This window comes from Haemaphysalis longicornis, unplaced genomic scaffold, assembly GCF_048455015.1.
Source record: "Haemaphysalis longicornis isolate Haplotype H1 unplaced genomic scaffold, Haemaphysalis longicornis Haplotype H1 scaffold_7, whole genome shotgun sequence".
NCBI lineage: Eukaryota > Metazoa > Arthropoda > Arachnida > Ixodida > Ixodidae > Haemaphysalis > Haemaphysalis longicornis.
The window spans coordinates 192,225,298-192,246,528 of record NW_027526422.1 but is presented as its reverse complement, the minus strand read 5'-3'; the positions used below and the strand labels follow the sequence as shown (position 1 = coordinate 192,246,528).

The window sequence follows — 21,231 nt, the reverse complement described above, 5'->3', positions numbered from 1 at the left end:
GTCCACGGTTCTTCGGCAACAGATACTCCGACTACCACCCTCGAAGATTTCCTCCCGGTACTCAGCAGCCCTTCGCAGCCGACAACACAAGACGCAACCGCACTAGGCGCTCGCCATCACCTCATCGTCGCCAGTCGCGTTTGCCGCAGCCCCGCCGCCAAACCCCGCCGCCTACTTTCTCAACCTCTATCTCAGAAAACTAGCCAGTGCAGGTCCAGGAGGTGATGCTGCATTAACTGCCCGGCCTGAAAATCCTCTGTTGACTATGATTACGAAACCCAATTTGATAGACGTTCACATTGACGGTGTTCGTGTTAGCGCGCTAGTCGACACAGGCACCAATATTTCGGTAATGAGTTCGAACCTTCGCCGCACTCTCCGCAAAGTTATAACGCCTGCTGTATGCCCCACCGTACGAGTCGCCGACGGAGGAACGACCACCGTAGCCGGAATGTGCACCGCCCGCGTCGTAATTGCCGGAAAAGACATCCCTGTCTTGTTCACCGTCTTTGACACATGCAGAGGTCGGCGAACTCACTCATGAGTCCACTCATTCCGACTCATTTGGACTCAAACTCACGCGTGAGTTTGAGTTTGAGTGAGCACGAGGCTAGTGTGGCATGGTGAGTTTTAGCTTGAGTGAGTTTGAGCCGAGTGATCCCGACTGAGTTTGAGTCCGATTGAGTTTGAGTACACCTGAGACGTAGTTAATTCTGAGTCCATTTTGAGTTCTCAGTACATTTTGAGTTTGAGTCCATTTTGAGTTCTGAGTACATTTTGAGTTTGAGTCCATTTTGTGTTCTGAGTACATTTTGAGTTCTGAGTACATTTTGAGTTTGAGTCCATTTTGAGTTCTGACTACACTTTGAGTTTGAGTCCATTTTGAGTTTGAGTCCATTTTGAGTTTGAGTTCAGTTTGAGTTCTGAGTACAATTTGAGTTTGAGTCCATTTTGAGTTCTGAGTACATTCTGAGTTTGAGCCCATTTTGAGTTCTGAGTACATTTTGAGTTTGAGTACATATTGAGATTTGAGTACATTTTGAGTTCTGAGTACATATGAGTTTTGAGTTTATTTTGAGTTTGAGTACACATGAGTAGCCTAGCAGGCAGCTATGGTGGGCTGTTAAGTTTCATGCGTCACTGTGGGCTCGGAATTCAGGTAACCTGCGGGCACGGAGCAAGATAAACAGGAGCGCCGACTTCGCTCTCTCCGGCGGGCTCTTAATGTCCATAACTCGCGGAGCACAATGTAGATGGCGCAGCGAAAGGGACCTTAGCCGGCGGCGGCTAAGCGGCCGGCGTTCCCCGTGCGCCGGCGGGCGAGTTGGCGGAACGCATTCCGTCGGCTCTATCGTCTGCTACGGCGACGGTAGTTTTGGGCACGGACTGCTTTGGGCCTGCTTTGGCGCCGCTTCGCGTTCATTGCGCGCCTCCTTCGCACAGTTGATTAACTTGTTCGACAGCACCGTCCGGGTAACCCGGACCCGAAGGAATTGAGTGGCCGTACGGCAAAGATACGTTAAGGATTGGTTTCCATGGCGGGAAAACAAAATATAGAGACCACATACAAACATATGGCTGCTATACAAACACTACCTTTTGCGCGGTGCTTGCCGAAAATGTGGCTCCGTTTTGTAAATTTGGGAATACCAATTTGGCTCTGTTTTAACAGGTTTTACAAAAGGCGAAAGGAGTAACTGGTTCTGATCACTGGCGATTATAAAAGTTCCCTCAGCTTTCTCGCAGTTCTGCAACTTGCGTCCAAAACAGAGGCCGGCACTTACACGCTCATCAGAAAAGAACAGAAATGCGATAACATCACCCGCGACTGCCCGCGACGTAGCAATCTGCTCAAGATCAAGTCCCTGACAGTGCGGTCTTTTCACAAGCCTTCATTTCGCGATAACTCGCCGAAAGAAAAGGTTTAACGAGCCGGTTGTTTTGCTGGTCAGTCGCTTAACGAAACAAAAAACGCCAGGAACCCTGGTGGGCCAAAAAATTGCAGCCATACAAATCGCAGCATTTTATTTGGAGACCGCGGTGTTATCGACGAGATAACACGACCGTAGAGCGACAGTGAACATCGGGTGGTAAGTTGCGGCATGAGTTAAAATGAAGCACGGCCGGACTGGAGCAGCGGCGAGCGCGCAAAACTGCGCGCCCGCCGCTCCTCCAGCCCGGCCGTGAACGAAGTATGCGTTTGATATTCTTGGGTTCCTTATCAAGCTGACAGTGTTTTTGTACAGTTGATACAACAGGGCAGCCGTCCAATTCAGTCATTGGCACAGAAATGTGCATCATTGCCGTTTGCCGATGGAGTCTCCGGGCGACCCTCGTAAGCGTTGTTCGTGCGCAGAAGCAGCATAAATAATTAAGCACGCGCCCGGAGAGCGGGATAACAACAGAGGGTAACTTTTGTGCTGCATCGGTTTGTCGTAAGCAGAATCACGCTAGAGTGTATGTTGTGGCGTTCCATATTACTCTTGCTCATTCTTTGGTGCTTCTAAAGTCGTCGTCGTTCAGTTGCGTCTTACATGCGCTGGGTTAGTACAATATTTTTAGTGGATATTCATAATGTCAGACTAAACGTTCCGGGAATAAGCGATCGCCATGTATGCGGCGGCGTGCGCTTATCTGCGCCGTCTATTGCGGCCGCGCACGGGTGTTTAAATTCCGCGCGTGCACGCATGCCTCCTGCATAGTAGGACAGGCATAAGACAGACGTCGCTGCGCAAGAAAAGATGCCTCTGGGGAGAGCGAAGAAGGGAAGAGCCGTGTACAGAGGCACAGCGACGAGAGGGCGAACGAAGGAGGAAGAGAGCAAAGGCAAAGCTGGGCGGCCGGCGGCGCGTGGACATTATCGGCCCGAGCAAAAGATTTTTTCTGGGCCACAGTCGGCGCTCCTCTTTATATCTTGCTCCGTGCCTGCGGGTACGGCACCAATCGCGATCTGCATGATCAGCTGGGAGGGAGGGGGTGCCTGATTTTTTTTAGTTTCTTGTGGAATTTTCATGGCCATAAGCACTTGCTGTAACCTAATTTTCGCGGCTGGGCGCGTGAGTGATAATTGACTGTTGAGGTCATAAAAAAGGGTTGTCTTAACTTTTGCTCCTGACGGATCCACTAAGAGCGTGGGAAAGGGTGGTGGGAAAGACACGGCGGTGCTAGCGTGCTGGTTGTTCGCCTGCTACTGTTAACGGCTTGATATACTAGTGGTCACAAAGGAAGAGGTGAGAGCCGGGGGGAAATGGGGGCGGGGGCTGTCCTTTCTGCTCTTTCAAATGAATTAGATGAATTGACTGGGCAGCGCCCCTTAAGACATAATGACCACATGAGATTGAGTGAAAAGTGAAACTGATGAGGCTAAGACGTGTAAGGTATCAAATGAAAGGTCCGGATTAACGGAATCACGCGGGGTAAATAAAAAAAATGCTTCCTGATTGTAGTCATCAGGCAGTCATAATAAGTCATAGATTGGATTAAAATTCAAAATGACGCTGCGAGGGCATGTGGGGAATCAAATTCAAGGTCTCGATGTGGGGAATCATTGGGGACGAAAATGCGTCATGGATATATCATGCAAGGACTTAGGCTTGGGCATGTTGGTTTATGACTTGAAGGAAGGGAACAGCGCAAATTTGACAGACACGAGAAAAAGGAGACGACACGCACAGCACTGTGCGTGTCGTCTCCTTCTCGTCTTTGTCAAATTTGCGCTGTTCCCCTCCTTCAAGGATATATCATGACGTAGTCATGGTACGTCATAGATTCGGTTTGAATTCAAGTTCATGACGCTAGGGCGTGTGGCGTATCAAATTAAAGGTCTCGATGAGGGTAATCACGTGCTTCCTGATTATTATCATGATATAGTCAAAATGGGTCATCAATTAGGTTAAGATTCACAATGATGCCACTGGGTGTCCGGGGCATCAAATTGAAGGTTCCGATAAGGGAAATCACGTGGGACAAAAATTTGGTAGGGCTATATCATGAGATAGTCATGGTTAGTCATTGATTGTTTTAACCTTCAAATTGATTCCGCTAGGATGTGATGGGTATCAAATTATTGGTCTTGATGAGCGGAATCACGTGGGAGAAATACAAAAATGCTTGCTGGTTATAACCATGAGATTGTCATGGCGAGTCTTATAGTGGGGTAAAATCTGAAGTGACCCCGCTAGGGCGTGTAGGGTATCAAATTTACGGTCTTGACGAGGGGAATCACGTGGTACAAATAAAAAAGGCTTCGTAGTTCGAATCATGAGATAGTCATTATGAGTCATTATTTGGGGTAAATTCAAGGTGAGGCCGCTGAAGCATGTGGAGCGTCAAATTAAAGGTTCCTGTTAGGGGAATCACGTCGGACACTTAAATAATGTGTCCTGGTTACAGTCATGAGAGTCATGGTTAGTTTGACTGGTATGAATCCCATATGACGCTGTTAGGTTGTGTGGGGTATAAAATTAGAGGTCTCGTCGAGGGGGATCACGTGGGACAAATATAAAAATGCTGTCTTGTTTTAATTATGAGGATATAGCAAAAGGTGTATAGCAAAACGGAACCATGGGGTACATCAGCATTATGTAAGAATACTAGAGGATATCTACAATGGGTCTACAGCTACCATCATCCTCCATAGGGAGAGCAGTAAAATACCTATAAGGAAGGATGTCAGACAAGGAGACACAATCTCTCCAATGTTATTCACAGCATGCTTACAAGAGGTATTCAGAACGTTGGATTGGGAAAAGGTGGGAGTAAGGGTTAATGGAGAATACCTCAGTAACCTCAGATTTGCTTATGACGTTACCTTGCTAAGTAAGTCGGGGGACGAATTGCAAAGCATGCTTTCCGCACTGGGCGCACAGAGTAGAAACGTGGGCCTGAAAATAAATATGCAGAAAACTAAAGTAATGATCAATAACCTCGGGACAGCACAGCAGTTTGAGATAGGTGGCGAGGCAGTGGAAGTGGTAAGCGAATATATCTACTTAGGCCAAGTTGTGACCCCAGATCCCAACCATGAGGCAGAGATAATAAGAAGGATCAGAATGGGGTGGGGTGCATATGGTAGACATTCTCAGATAATGAATAGCAGCCTACCATTGTCGCTGAAGAAGAAAGTGTATGACAGCTGCATCTTACCGGTACTCGCCTACGGGGCAGAAACTTGGAGGCTGACTAAGAGGGTTCAACTTAAATTGAGAACGACTCAGCGGGCAATGAAGCGGAAAATGATAGGTGTAACATTAGGGACAAGAAGAGGGCGGAGTGGGTCAGGGAGCAAACTGGTGTTAAATATAGATTAGTAGAAATTAAGAAGAAGAAATGGACGTGGGCAGGGCATGTAATGCGAAGGCAAGATAAGCGCTGGTCATTAAGGGTAACAGAGGGGATCCCTAGAGAAGGCAAGCGTTGCAGGTGGCGGCAGAAAGTTAGATGGGCAGATGAGATCAAGAAGTTTGCGGGGAAAAATTGGTCACAGTTGGCACAGGACCGAGGTAATTGGAGAATAATGGGAGAGGCCTTTGCCCTGCAGTGGGCCTAGATAGGCTGGTGATGATGATGATGATGATATAGCAAAAGGTACACACTCACACTCACTCACTCACACTCGCACTCACACTCACACTCACACTCTCACACTCACACTCACACTCACACTCACTCTCTCACACACTCTCACTCACACTCACACTTACACTCACACTCTCGCTCCCACTATCACTCACACTCATACTCACACTCTCACTCACACTCACACTCACACTCACACTTACACTTACACTGACACTTACACTTACACTCTCACTCTCACTCTCACTCACACTCACACTCACACTCTCACTCATACTCTCACACTCTCACTCACACTCACACTCACACTCTCACTCTCACTCACAGTCTCACCCACACTCGCACTCTCACTCGCACTCTCAATCTCACTCACACTCACTCTCACTCTCGCTCTCACACTCACTCTCGCTCTCGCACTCACACTCTCACTCACACTCACACTCCCACTCAATCTCAATCTCAATCTCACACTCACACTCACACTCTCACTCACACTCACACTCTCACTCACACTCACACTCGCACCCGCACTCACACTCACACTCTCACTCTCACTCACACTCTCACTCTAATGCACACTCTCACTCACACTCACACTCTCACTCTCACTCTCACTCACACTATCACTCTCACTCTCACTCACACTCACACTCACACTCACACTCACACTCACACTCTCACCCTAACTCTCACTCACACTCACTCTCACACTCTCACACTCTCACAGTCACACTCACTCTTACACACTATCACTCTCACTCTCACACTCTCACTCACAGTCACACTCACCTCTCGCTCTCACTCTCACTCTCACTCTGAAGCACACTCACACTCACACTCTCACTCTCACTCACACTCACACTCACACTCACTCTTACTCACACTCACACTCACTCTCACTCTCACTCTCACTCACACTCAGGCTCTCACTCTCACGCTCACTCTCACTCTCACACTCACTCTCACTCACACTCTCACTCACACTCTAACTCTCACACTCACACTCACTCTCACTCTCACTCTCACTCTCTCACTCTCACTCTCTAACTGTCTCAATCTCTCACTCTCACTCTCACTCTCTCACTGTCTCAATCTCTCACTCTCACTGTCACACTCTCACTCTCACACACTCTCGCACACTCTCTCTCTCTCTCATTTTCACTCTCACACACACTCTCGCACACTCTCTCTCTCTCTCTCTCATTTTCACTCTCACTCTCTCTCACTCTCACTCACACTGTAACTCTCACACTCACCCTCTCACACTCACACTCACTCTCACACTCTCACTCTCACTCTCTCACTGTCTCGATCTCTCACTCTCACTCTCTCACTGTCTCGATCTCTCACTCTCACTCTCTCAATCTCACACTCTCTGACTCTCTGACACTCTCACTCTCTCACACTCTCACTCTCACACTTTCACTCTTACTCTCACACACTCTCTCTCATTTTCACTCTCACTCTCTCACTCACTCTCAGTCTCTCACACACTCTCTCTCATCTCACTCTCTCTCACACACTCTCTCTCTATGTCACTCACACTTTCTCACTCTCACTCTCACTCTCACTCACTCTCTCTCTCACACACTCTCTCACTCTCTCACTCACACACTCTCTCAAACACACACATACACGCGTGCATGCTGGAAGTTAACAGCTGGGTACGGTGGCGGTCAATGGTTACGACAGCGTGGTGTTTTTCCGAGCTACGAGAGCTCATCCCATCTAGCAAATGCTAATAAAAACTAATACAAGCGCCTCAGCAAACAACGACGTACTTTTTTGTTTGTCCCACGTGATTTCCCTCCTCGAGACCCTCAATTTGATACCCCACATTCTTTAGCACCACACCTCTCTGCATTTTCACCCAATCTGAGACAATATATAACTCCCGCGTTACGCGGTTCGCCATTTTCGATATTTTTCATTTCTTTTTTAGATTTTTAACATTTAGTTTTATCAATTCTCCACATTTACGCTTTTATAATGATTACAGGTTAAACTTTTGTGATATCTGCATTTTTGTGTATATGCAGGGCGTTACAAGATCATGATGGGGATAGGGGGAGGGTTGTACTCGGCAAAGAATGCTACGCAATAAAACAGCAAAGGTATATCCATGAACGCCTCGCGGTTCAGAGATTCGCGGGAACAGTTCGCTTTGACAGAAGGCGTTTTTTAAGGATGCAGAGCAAGAATGCACGGAACCGTAACCCCAAACAGCTTCGACATAAATGAACGGAGCAGTGAGCGCACGTCCCCTCACCCGATTTTGCTTGTTTCGACCTGGGGACCCAGCACAACATCGAGCCTGGACCGCCTCTCTCATGAACACGAACACGGAGCCTACATCAAGAGTTTGGTATCCAATATATACGTACAATTGCTTCCAACCAGCGCTACTCTTCATGGGCAGCAGGTATAGCTGTATTAAATCTGCAACGAAAATTGTTTCCGACCTCACAGGAGCTACGGTGTCATGTCGTAGCGAATGCAAGAGTTTGAGCTCAGGAATTTGCACCCGTAATATTTCTACCACGCATAAATTTCAAAACACTGACTGCTAATGAAATCAAACTCCATCTGACCCCGAGTAAATTCCTAGCATGAGAAGTTGTGAGGCCATTTGAGTTCTGAATTCATTTTGAGTTCTCAGCCCATTTTGAGTTCTGAGTTCATTTTCAGTTTGAGTACATTTTGAGTTTTGAGTACATTTTGAGTTTGAGTACATTTTGAGTTTTGAGTACATTTTGAGTTTTGAGTTCTCTTTCAGTTTGAGTACATTTTGAGTTTTGAGTCCATTTTGAGTTGGAGTACATTTTGAGTTTTGAGTTCACTTTGAGTTTGAGTACATTTTGAGTTTTGAGTCCATTTTGAGTTTTAAGTCCATTTTGAGTTTGAGTACATTTTGAGGTTTGAGTCCATTTTGAGTTTGAGTACACTTTGAGTTTGAGTACATTTTGAGTCCTGAGTACATTTTTAGTTTTGCGTCCGAGTGAGTTCTGAGTTTTGCGCTCAATGTGAGTTTGAGTTTGAGTGAGCGCAGATGTGCTGCTCAGCACTCAGTCTGAGTTTGAGTGAGTGGTGATTCGAAAAAAAAATTGTGAGTGAGTTTGAGTGAGCCACGCCAACTTTGCCGAGGTATGGACACATGCCCTTACGACATTATAATCGGACTAGACTTTCTGACTGACCACGCCGCCCTCATTGATTGCGCCGCGGGGGTTTTACGACTTGAGCTGCCCATCATGCCCCTTGATGAGACCAAGCCTGTTTACCGGCTTTGCTGCACCGAGCATGCTCGATTAACACCGAAGACCATGACCTACGTACCTTTATCGTCGCGCCCGCCAGTCCCAGATGGTGAATACCTCGTCTCTCCCGTCACCGATGTACTCCTCGAACGTAACGTGACCCTTCCTTACACAGTTGTGACGGTCGAGACGAACGAAATAGGCCTTCCATTTTTGAACTTCGGTTTCTCCACCCAAGTTCTTCCCCGGGGAATGTTGCTGGCTACACTCATCCCCCTGGCCGAATGCGAGCTTTCCGCTGTGACCACTGACGCCTCAGAGGGTGAACGGGACGGCCAACAAGACATTTCACCGACTAGCAGTGATTTTATGAAGATGATAGCGTCGGTCCTATCGGGACATTGTCGACTTGCACAACCGTCCTTTGGGCCAGACGTCTGTGTGACACATCGCATTAACACTGGCGACGCGACCCCTATTCGCCGCCTTCCATATCGCGTGTCCCACGCCGAACGTACCGTCATTCAGCAGGAAGTAGAGACGATGTTGAAAAGAGATGTTATTGAGCCATCTTCGAGTCCGTGGGCGTCACCAGTCGTGTTGGTTAAAAAGAAAGACGGCTCATGGCGATTTTGCGTCGATTACAGACATTTGAACAAAGTAACCAAAAAGGACGTTTACCCACTTCCTCGCATTGATGACGCCCTCGATTGCCTGCATGGCGGGTCGTATTTCTCGTACATGAACCTTTGGTCCGGATACTGGCAGATCGCACTTGACGCCATGGACCGAGAAAAAACCGCTTTTGTGACACCAGACTGACTGTACCAACTTAAGGTCATGACGTTTGGTCTGTGCAATGCGCCAGCCACATTCGAAAGAATGATGGACTGGCTTCTTCATGGAAATAAATGAACGACATGCCTATGCTATCTGGACGACGTTATCGTCTTTTCTCCCACGTTTGAGACCCACCTACATCGCCTCTCTGACGTCCTGGCAGTTATTCGCAGAGCTGGACTTCAGCTCAATTCGTCAAAATGCCACATCGACTGCCGTCAAATCAAGATCCTGGGACACCTCGTCGACGCTACAGGAGTTCAACCTGATCCAGACAAAATCCGCGCAGTAAAAGAATTCCTTGTTCCGCGATCTGTGAAAGACGTTCTCAACTTTCTAGGGCTCTGCTCCTACTTTCGCCGCTTCGTCAAAAACTTCGCTGCAATTGCCAGGCAACTCACGGATTTGCTAAACCACGATACCCTGTTTTCTTGGGGCCCTGAGTAAGCTTCCGCTTTTTCAACCCTCGTGTAACGTCTCGCAAATCCACCTATTCTGGTGCACTTTGACGGATCCGCTCCGACCGAAGTCCACACAGACGCGAGTGGCTACGGCATCCGTGCCGTACTGGTTCAGAAGACGCTGGCCTTGAACGAGTTATAGCGTACGCCAGTCGCCTTTTGTCACTTTCCGAGCGAAACTATTCAATTACCGAACGGGAATGCCTGGCTCTTGTACGGGCCGTCAACAAATTTCGCCCATATTTATACGGACGTACTTTTTCCGCGGTCACTTACCAGCATGCGCTATGCTGGCTGGCTTCCTTAAAAGATCCTACAGGCCGTCTTGGTCGCTGGGCTTTACGCCTTCAGGAGTATGACTACTCCATGGCCTACAAGTCTGCAGGCTCGACAGCGACGCCTACTGCCTGTCACGTCAACCAGTCGACCAACCGGACACAGCTGACCACGACATCGATTCTTGCGTCCTTGTACTATCTGACTTTATCAACATCGCCGAATACCAGCGCCGCGACAAACCATTGTGGTCGATCATTGACCGTCTCACTAACATGCCATCAGACCCTTCATTAAACGCATTTTTGTTCCGTGACGGCGTACTGTTCCGCCGGAACTTTCGCACAGACGGCCATGCCGAGCTTCTAGTTGTTCCTGAGCACCTCCGGCCTGACATCCTTCACCAGCTGCACGACGAACCGACGGCTGGCCACCTTGGCATCGCTCAAACGTATGACCGTTTGCGTAAGCGCTTTAATTGGCCTGCACTCTACCGCTCAGTCCGCCGCTACGTCACGGCGTGTGACCTGTGCCAGCGCCGGAAACGCCCTTCCTTGTGCCCAGCCGGACCGCTCCAACCCATAGAGATTCCTTCCGAACCTTTTTTTCATGTGGGTTTGGACCTACTCGGTCCTTTTCCTCTGTCCCGTTCAGGAAATCACTGGATAGCGGTCGCGACCGATTATGCGACCCGCTACGCTATTACGCGTGCTCTTCCCACCAGTTGTGCCACAGACATTGCTAATTTCCTGCTTCACGACATTATCCTACACCACGGTTCTCCTCGTCGGCTCCTCACCGACCGTGGCCAGTACTTCCTGTCTCGGGTTGTTGTTGACGACCTCCTCCGCTCTTGTCGCACAAAGCACAAGCTAACCACCGCCTACCATCCTCAGACTAATGGATTGACTGAAAGATTGAACAAGACCATCACCGACATGCTCGCAATGTACGTCTCCGCGGATCATCTGGATTGGGACGTCACTTTGCCATATGTTACGTTCGCGTATAACTCATCCCGCCATGACACCATAGGCTATTCTCCATTCTTTCTTCTCTACGGCCGCGAACCCACTCTTCCATTGGATACCCTCCTTCCTGATGCGACACCTCTAGCTACAGAATATGCTCGTGATGCTGTCGCTCACGCTGATGTGGCCTGCCAGGTTGCCCGTGCCAAGCTCTCGGCTTCCCAGTCCGCTCAGAAGCACCGCTATGACCAGCAACATCGCACCGTACATTTTACGCCCGGCTCCTTGGTCCTGGTCATTACGCCATGCTGCCGAATTTTACTTCCCGAAAAACTGCTGCCTCGCTTCAAAGGCCCCTATCGCATTAAGCGCATGGTCACACCGGTAACCTACGAAATCGTTCCCGTTGCTTCGTCCTCACCGTCATTGGACCCTGCAGCTCAACTAGTCCACGTCGGCCGCCTCAAGCCCTATTTCTCAACGGCCCCACCTGCTCCCTGAGCCTAATTCCAAATGTGCACGGAGACGGTGCTTACCCCGCCGGAGGGGGGTCATGCTACGTAACACCCGGAACATTTCACATAGCATTGGACTGGACCACCAGGTGGTGAATCCAACGTACACTTCCCCTATCCATATGTGCCTCATCAGTGGGCACGTACCGCAAGCCGAGAGACGAAGAAGAGATCGCGCAGAAACGGACTGGCACGAGCTGCATTGGATTCCTTGGCTTTGGTCTCTCGGCCTTCAGCTGTAATTATCTGTAAATAGACAGCCTATTCGCATCTGCCTCGTAACAATATATTAGCGGTAGTCTGAGCTTTAGTTGTGTGACAACTTAGTTCATGGCTATTGCAGTTCGCTTTGACTCGTCTGCGGCTATTTGAACAAAACAAGTTGGTTTTAGTTGTAATAAATCTGCTTCTTCACATCTAATATGACTGCGAAACAAAGAGCACAGGCAAAATTTTCAGTTCATGGCCCCTTGTTCTTGTCTAATGAGTTGGATGGGCCACGATGACAACTTAAAACTTTACTGATTATTGAAACATTTACCTTTTGCTGCCGTTATGGTTTTTCTTTATTTTACAGAAAATGTTGTTAGCGGCCGTGCTTGATGTTTATGTAGATGGGGGAAATGCAATTTACCGATTTCCTTCAGTGCATTGTTGGTTTTAATTAAAAGAAAGTGTCGAAAATGGTACCCTTAAGAGTATAGGGCTCTTTCGAAATGCGTGATTTCCCCAGCATTTGCAAGCAAACGGCTCCATTTTACACGAAGACTATGAAAATGATAACGACGTTGCGGAAAAGTAAAGTAGAGGCCACAGGTTGTCATCTTACGTCTTGAGCTGCAGCTGCAGCTATTGAAATCACCGTATTAGAAGTCGACAGCGTCCCTTCAAGCTGATAACAAGTGTTACTGACGGGATAGAAGCCCTGCTTGGCCGGGTCTCTAGACTGAAATCCATAGAAGTAAAGTTATTCCTCTTTCTGAAAATTTTCTCCCATTTTGAGCGATGCCACATAGTTCTGGGTTTTCGGGCTGTGGTGCAGGTGCATGTTTTTATAAACATAGCACATTTTTAAGAAGTTGCACACACTAAACCCGCAGAATTAAAGTATGCGCATTAAGAGGAGAGTTCTTTACCACAAAGAAGCAATCACTGCGTTGAATTTCCATTACCATTTGTTCGAAGCTAGTGTCAAGCTTCTTAGTGCTGCATTCACAGGCTTCAGCAAATATAGGAGTTCCTCGAAATGACCTGAATGCCGGATGGACGCTCAAGCTATTCCATCCTTTATTGCACCCTTTTATTATTTATTGCCATTGACGTCGCTCTATTTATATGTTCTTGTGGCTGTTAATTTGTTTATTAGAGTACATTGATATCGATGCTTGGACCCTTACCTCATAGTTTATTTAAACATTTTATGTATACATTGTGTTGCCTCTATTGGCATGTATGGCATTGCTTACTTTAGTCCGGGCAACCAATATTTCCCACTTACATTCGCAGGTGCTGGATCCGGGATCGTGTGCTATACAAACACACTTCTCCTGATGATGTACTTCGACCGGTACCGTGCTATCGCCATAGGAATAAGATACGCTGGATACTCGTTGTCATCTCTGATCTTTCCACCGGTGCTGGCAAGCTTGGAGGACGTGTTCTCGTTTCATCAAGTCCTTTTACTCTTCGCAGGAGTCAGTCTTCATTTGACTCCACTCGTACTTGCGCTGAAGGAACCGCCATGGTTGACTGAGAGCACAGCAACAGAAAAACACGCAGCTGGGGGCCCTTCAACTCGCGGCTCAAACTGCTTTACAGCTGGGCAGCGTCATTGGACTGAAAAATCTTTTGACAACAAAAGCAAAGCGCTTGGCAGGGGTATGCAGGACATTGACGTTCATGTACACAATAACATAGAAATAAAAGACGACGGAAATTTTTATATTTCCACTAAAGAGGATGGCGTGAAAACTGGTGCAGCCTCCCCTGAAACAAAAAAGGGGGAAACAAAAATTGGACTCATTATCACTGCTCCTAAAGAATCCAGAATCGCGAATTTAGTGCCTGACAGCAGCCTAGAATCCAGAATAGAAGGCAAAGAACCCGAAAAAGAGCATGAGATGATAGTACAAAGAAAAAACGGAAGTAACGTGAGTGTTGGCGGCGCCGACGATTCAAAGATGCAGAAATGGTCACTGAGAGAAATGGAAACACCTGGGGGCACGTTGTACAGAAAGCCTTTACGCGAGCCTGCCGAAATACAATGCCACCGAAAAGAACGTATAGCTTCAAAGTCGATGGTTCCGGAACCTAATGACCACCGTCAAGATGTAGCGATTCGGTGCGATGGGGCAGCTAATACGGTATCGAATGTTCAGCTTGATAATACCGCTCAAAGGTATTCATGGCGGTCGCTTCTGCACAGCCCAGTATACTGGTTATTCGTTTTGGGCGGTGTCTTGGCGGACTACTCAGACAGCGCAATTCTGTCGACACTCGTCGACTCTGCTCTGGACCGTGGGGCCACTCGGTTGCAAGCGGACATGGCCATCGCTTGCTCAGCCCCTTCACAGCTCGTCGGCCGGACCATTCTGCCTTTGATTGCCGACCTGGGGTTCATTGACCGCACAACCATGACGTGCTTCTCCTACTTCCTGTTTGCGGCAAGCGTGGCTGCGCTGTCTGCGACTCGGAGCTTTTCCACCTACGTGGCGGCCGCCGCTTTTGTATCCATGTCTACGGGTTCGCTGATGACCATGACACACGTGGTCGCTGCAGACTACTTCGGCGTTGACGCCGTGCCTGCGACATGGGTGGCTTGTGGTTTCCTCATCACGCCACTCTTCTTCTGCAGTCCGTCAATCTTAGGTGAGATTTTATGTGCTGCTGACAACCATTACATCTTGTTGCACAAAGTACAGCCCCTCTATAACGGGAAGACGACACACCTTTAAATGTACTGCGCACTCAGCAGGATATAAATGATGCTTTCCCCTTTCTCATTTCCAATTAGCTGTGTTTTTATTTACGCAGACCAAATTTCCAAAGTTCACTTTCTGCAATATTACAGTGCGTGGTAAATGAACTTGTCGTGACTAGCTTTGGTACATTTTTCTGCCCTATTCGCGCAGTAAGTATCGCGCTCTGTTTACGTGCTCATCTTCAGTAATATTCCGTCGGGCCAGAGCGCCAACTGGACTTGGAAACGTTCCATAGTCAGCCGCTACAATTTGAATTATGGGTGCCAGAACCTTGCACAAATGAGCATTTTCAGAGATTTCTACTGTGAATAGGCCTAGCTTACGTGTTGTTTAAAGAATAGCCCATTATTTACTGAGTCCCTGAAGGTAGACCTATTAGATCTATATAAACGTAATAGAAGAAATATTTTACTTTAAATGACTCCGATAATATAAAATAACATTCTGAATGAGTTTATGTTTTCATAAGCTGTATTGTACAGCGTGCTGCACAATACACCCTCTATTACGGCCTCACCTGCGCCTTAGAACAAGGAACTTGGAAATAAGGGGCTTGCTTTTGTGTAAGAAAACATGAAAGAAGAACAAAAAGAAAATTATTGCTTTACTTATTCTATTCGGACATCACATTTTTATTTTGTGAAGTTGCGAGTTTATGTGGGCTGTCATCTATTTTCTCATAGAAAGCCAGAATAAAGCCAATGTTATTTGAATTGTACTACCGAAAGATATATTCTTGTAACAATGCTTTGATGCTTTACAAAGGCAGTATCCACTCAAAGGCCCCACTATAAGAGCTCAGGAGCAATGTAGCCACTTTAAGTGTCGTAGGTTCGGCGAAAAAGACTTCCACCTCGATAAAAATACCTTATAGACCCGCAAAAATGCGGGAAAGGCAAATCTTGGCGCTGGTTAAACATCAATCGTCCCAGCTGCTCTATAGATTCTGGGTGATTCCACTGGAGATCGGACGGGCGTGTGCGGTCGACATCTTTAATTTTGCCTAACACTTTACATATAGCTCCCTGTGCACAGGGACAAGCGCACGTGAAGTTATTTTGTGGAAAAAAATTTCCCTTTGTTATAAAAACTCCCAAATCCGGCTCGGGTCACTGGCGCGTCGAGCGGCTCGCTGAAAATTGGGATATTTTACCACTCTAAAACAAAAGCTACAGCAGCTATCGCCCTAGCTCTTTTTATGTAAAAAATTTGCATACTTAAAATTACTTAAACATATGCCTGTTTGGCTTGCATAGCGAATTCCTTTTAACAAAAATTCCCAAATTTGAAAAAAAATCTGTGAGAATTGACCAAATGTGGGCTTGGTTGCACCGAAACCGGACGGATGCTGATCAACTCCTTCTTCGTGATACAGATCGCGCTGTGGCGGAGCGGCTTCGTAGCAAGATGGGACGACTACGGAAGGCGACTGGCCCATGCTTCGCAGCCTGCAGCCAGCGTGGTGAACGGCTTTTCACGGCAGTTATCGCCGAATCCCTTCCACAGCGCGGCGAGCCGATACCAACGCGTCGACACCGTGACATCACCAGAACTACCTCGGCTGGACTATAAGTACCGCAGCCATCCGGACGCGCCTTTCAGTGGGCTTGGTTGCACCGAAACCGGACGGATGCTGATCAACTCTTTCTTCGTGATACAGATCACGCTGTCACGCTGTGGCGGAGCGGCTTCGTAGCAAGATGGGACGACTACGGAAGGCGACTGGCCCATGCTTCGCAGCCTGCAGCCAGCGTGGTCAACGGCTTTTCACGGCAGTTATCGCCGAATCCCTTCCACAGCGCGGCGAGCCGATACCAACGCGTCGACACCGTGACATCACCAGAACTACCTCGGCTGGACTATAAGTACCGCAGCCATCCGGACGCGCCTTTCAGTGGGCTTGGTTGCACCGAAACCGGACGGATGCTGATCAACTCCTTCTTCGTGATACAGATCGCGCTGTGGCGGAGCGGCTTCGTAGCAAGATGGGACGACTACGGAAGGCGACTGGCCCATGCTTCGCCGCCTGCAGCCAGCGTGGTCAACGGCTTTTCACGGCAGTTATCGCCGAATCCCTTCCACAGCGTGGCGAGCCGATACCAACGCGTCGACACCGTGACATCACCAGAATTACCTCGGCTCGACTATAAGTACCGCAGCCATCCGGACGCGCCTTTCAGTGGGTTTGGTTGCACCGAAACCGGACGGATGCTGATCAACTCTTTCTTCGTGATACAGGTTGGTGTAAAATACCAAACATATTCTATTCGAGACAATTCTGTTACGTTGACGGTGCTGCCAAGCCCACACTTTCTTGTTACCATGATATTTGATTGTATAAGTGTTATCAAATTATTGTTGCTAACGTCGGGTGATGTTGTACTGAACCCGGGGCCGTCCTCGGCCTCTGAGTCTGATTCTGAAGCAATGACTACGAAGCAAATGCTAGAAAAAATATTGAAGGAACAAACCAAGACAACCCAGACATTGAAGGAACTAAAAAAAAACTTAAAACATGTTGAAACAACTGTTGCTAACATCCAGGAAATAATTAACGTGATTGAGACTGATATGGGTCGTTTGACAAAGTGTGAAGAACAAATTGCGGAATTCGAAGAAACCTGTCAGTCAACTAGTAAGCAGGTTCAAGATATAGTGGCAAAAATAGACGACTTAGAGAACCGGAGCCGGAGGAATAATCTTGTCATTTACGGAGTTACTGAGGGTCCGAGGGAGGATACCCAGTCATTGGAACAAAAAGTGAAGAAAGACATTTTTAAGGACATCTTAGGTATCGATGTAGCCTCCATAGAACGAATTCATAGAGTTGGTTACCCTCAAAGCGAGCGTCAGCGACCAGTCGTTCTCAGGCTTTATAACTTCGCCGAAAAATACAAAATTATCTCCTGTTGCAATAACCTCAAAGGTTCCGACATAATCAATTTTTCAAAGCAAGTAATGGAAATACGCGCAAAACTTTGGAAATCTGCCGTGGGTGATAAAGTTAACGGAGCAAAGGTATCGCTTGTTTATCACAAAATAAAAATTGACGACAAACTATATGTTTCGGATGCTGAAAAGAACTGTCGAAATGAACAGGCCAAAATTCGCGCGAATTCACAGAAACGCCCAGGAACTCCTGAAGGCAAATGACAGGAAAACATAAAAACTCTCCGAATTATCAGCCTTAATGCTCGCAGCGTAGTAAATAAATTCGCACTGCTTGAAAGTATCAGCTTAACCCACCACCCCCACGTTATAATCATAACGGAGACTTGGTTGCACGCCGGTGTGCAGGACTCTGAAGTTGTTCCTTCGTCGTATAAGCTACTCCGCAATGATCGAGGCTCACGGGGTGGTGGGGTAGCTATTGCCATAAAAAACAACGTAAAATTTTCTCGCATGCCTGACATCATTAACCATGAAAGTGTGTGGTGCAAACTGGCATATTGTGACATAGCAATTACTTTAGGGGGCGTATACCGACCACCTAAATCTGGTCCAGAATATGTTGAAGTAATTCATGATTACTTAGGTCGACACACTAATTCTTGGTCAAAAATAATTATTACGGGAGATTTTATTCTACCAGGTATCAATTGGCTTAATCTGACGCACAATGGCAAGGAAACCTCAAGTGCGGATTCTTTACTGTTCACTGCCCTCAGTTTCTCATTAAACCAGCTTGTTACCGATAACACTAGATGTTCCTCTACTCTTCACCTTATGCTTGTTAGTAGTTCGTTAGAAGATTGTAGGACCACCGTAGAGACTGGTATTTCCGATCACATGATGATAAACCTAACCTGTCCATTTTCAACTTCGCGAAAAAGGATAAAGCCCAAAACCACCTTTTTTAAAGACTACACCCGTGCAAACGACGCGGCTATCATGAAATACTTAGAATCCTGTTTGCCCAATTCGCTGCTATTACTGATGTACGCACGATGTGGTCCCGCTTTAAGGCCATTGTCTCGTTTTGCGAAACACACTTTATACCAGTAAGAAAGCAACGTGTTAGCCGCGAATACCCTTGGGTGACAAGAGAAATAATTCACTTAAAAAGAAAGATAAAAAGGCGACGCAAGCATGGGGACACAAGCAAGCTTGAAATCCTTATCACTGAGATGCGAGATAAAGTGCCCGCCGCAAAGGAGCATTTCTTCACGAACACGCTTCCTTCGTTTATGCGCCATGAGCCGCATAAGTTTTGGCGTTACCTATCTGCTGAAAAGACCCCAGTCCCAGAAATAAAATCGCCTAACGAAACGGTGGTTGATCCTGTAACCGTAGCCGAAAAGTTTAATAGCTTTTTCCAGTCAGTATTTACCCGTTCTTGCTCACAAGTAGCCATAAAACCATATACTGTTAATAACCCTATGCCTGAAATAAATATCAGCGATGAAGGTGTCCTCAGCCTTTTACGCAAGCTCGACTTAAAAAAATCTCCTGGCCCTGATAGCATAACAAATAACTTCCTATTTAAATACGCTGAGTGGACTTCAAAATACCTGTACAATATTTACACAGCCTCCCTTAACACCGCCACAATTGCAGATGATTGGCGCTGTGCAAAAATAAAACCGATCCATTAGCCAGGCTCAAACCAAGATTTTAATAATTATAGGCCAATTTCATTGACAAGCACGTGCTGTAAAATGCTTGAACATGTTATCTTCAAAGCAATCATGATCCAGTTAGAATCTAGTTCTCTGCTTTACGAGCGTCAACATGGTTCAACGGTGACCCAACTTGCTGAATTTACTAACGATATTGCCGACACACTAAATGAAAGAGGAAAATTAGATGCAATCTTTTTAGATTTTTCTAAAGCATATGATGTCGTTCCTCATCAGGATCTTATAACAAAACTAAATGCAATAGGAGTAGAAACGAAAGTTGTCTCATGAATTTATGCTATTTTAAAAACCGAAAACAATATGTTGCTTTAAATGAACACAACTCGAAGACTCTGGATGTATTTTCTGGTGTGCCACAAGGCTCAGTTCTTGTCCCAATTTTATTTTTAATTTATATCAACGATATCCCATTCTCTGTTGACCCATCTATTACAACTAGACTGTTCGCAGATGACTGTGTGATGTATACAGCAGTTAACAACACAGAAGATCAGCTAGAACTTAACAAGTCGTTAACTTCTATCCAGGCGTGGTGCAAAGACTGGGGCTTGAAACTAAACAAAAACAAAACGTTCAGCATCAGTTTCACCAATAAGAAAGCTCCTTTAAATTTCCAGTATAAAATTCAGGATACTGAAGTGGTCAAGGTTGACCAGGTAAAGTATTTAGGTGTTACCTTTTCTAGTAATTTATCCTGGGAAAGCCATATTGACAACATATGTAGTAAAGCACTAGGTAAGCTGAACTTCTTAAGAAGGCGCCTATGCCGGGTACCCTTAAATGTTAAACTTAATGCCTATAAATCTCTGATGAAGCCAACTCTAGAGTACGCCGACATTATATGGAGCCCCCACCAAAAATATCTAGTATACAAACTTGAACGCGTGCAGAACTTGGCTTTGCGTTTGATCTTTTCCGACTACTCTCGCTTTACTAGCTTTTCCGATCTACGAAAACGGGCAGACCTTCGAACTCTCTCAGAGTTGCAAAATGATATCTAGATTAAAGTTCCTTTATCTTTTGTTCCACGATCATTATAAAATACCCCGAACTAATTACCTCCAAGCTCCCTTCAGGCATTCTTCGCGCACAAATCATGATAGGACTATCAGGCAACCTCATAGCAACATAAACACACATGAGTACTCGTTATTTCCATCAGCCATCGGACTGTGGAACAGATTACCCGCGGCCGCCGTCAACAGCACATCTGTAGAGTGTTTTCTAAGAGCCATAAATGATCTAGAATTTTAACGCTTGATAAAAAGAAAAATTGCATATTTAGTGTTTATATAACTTCCTTTGTGAACTAAACGTTTACACTGTAAAGCATGCTTCTGTCCATGTGTATTCTATATTGTTCGTGTTTCTTGCCTTTTGAATACCTATGTTATCCTTACGATAAAAACTTGAATTCATTGTAACCACTCCTGCATGGGCCCTGAAGGGCCTGCAGTATGTTGAAATAAATAAATAAATAAATGTGGGGTATTTTTTCCGGAATGTAAATAAGCTAGGTAACTGAAAATGTTTTATTCTTCTGCCCTTGTTCAGTCTAAGAGCCAATTTTAGCTTATGTGTTGAAGATGCTTCCATATGAAAAAGGTGTGTACGGCAGCATGCTATTACATTTTGGTATACGTTGAAAGGCAAATAAAAAAACGCCATCCTCGTTTTTTGTCAAACCTTCACAAATTAAAGCCAAGGTTATTC

General features: G+C 46.5%; 1 protein-coding gene across 1 annotated transcript in view; it reads left to right on the top strand.

The window, feature by feature from the left end:
* Positions 1 to 21,231, top strand: part of LOC144145660 (uncharacterized) — a 59,287-nt gene that overhangs the window by 31,692 nt on the left and 6,364 nt on the right. The window contains exon 4 of the mRNA XM_077677329.1: positions 13,404 to 14,765. Within this exon, the coding sequence (XP_077533455.1) occupies positions 13,404 to 14,765 (1,362 nt within the window). The remainder of the gene's footprint in view (positions 1 to 13,403; positions 14,766 to 21,231) is intronic.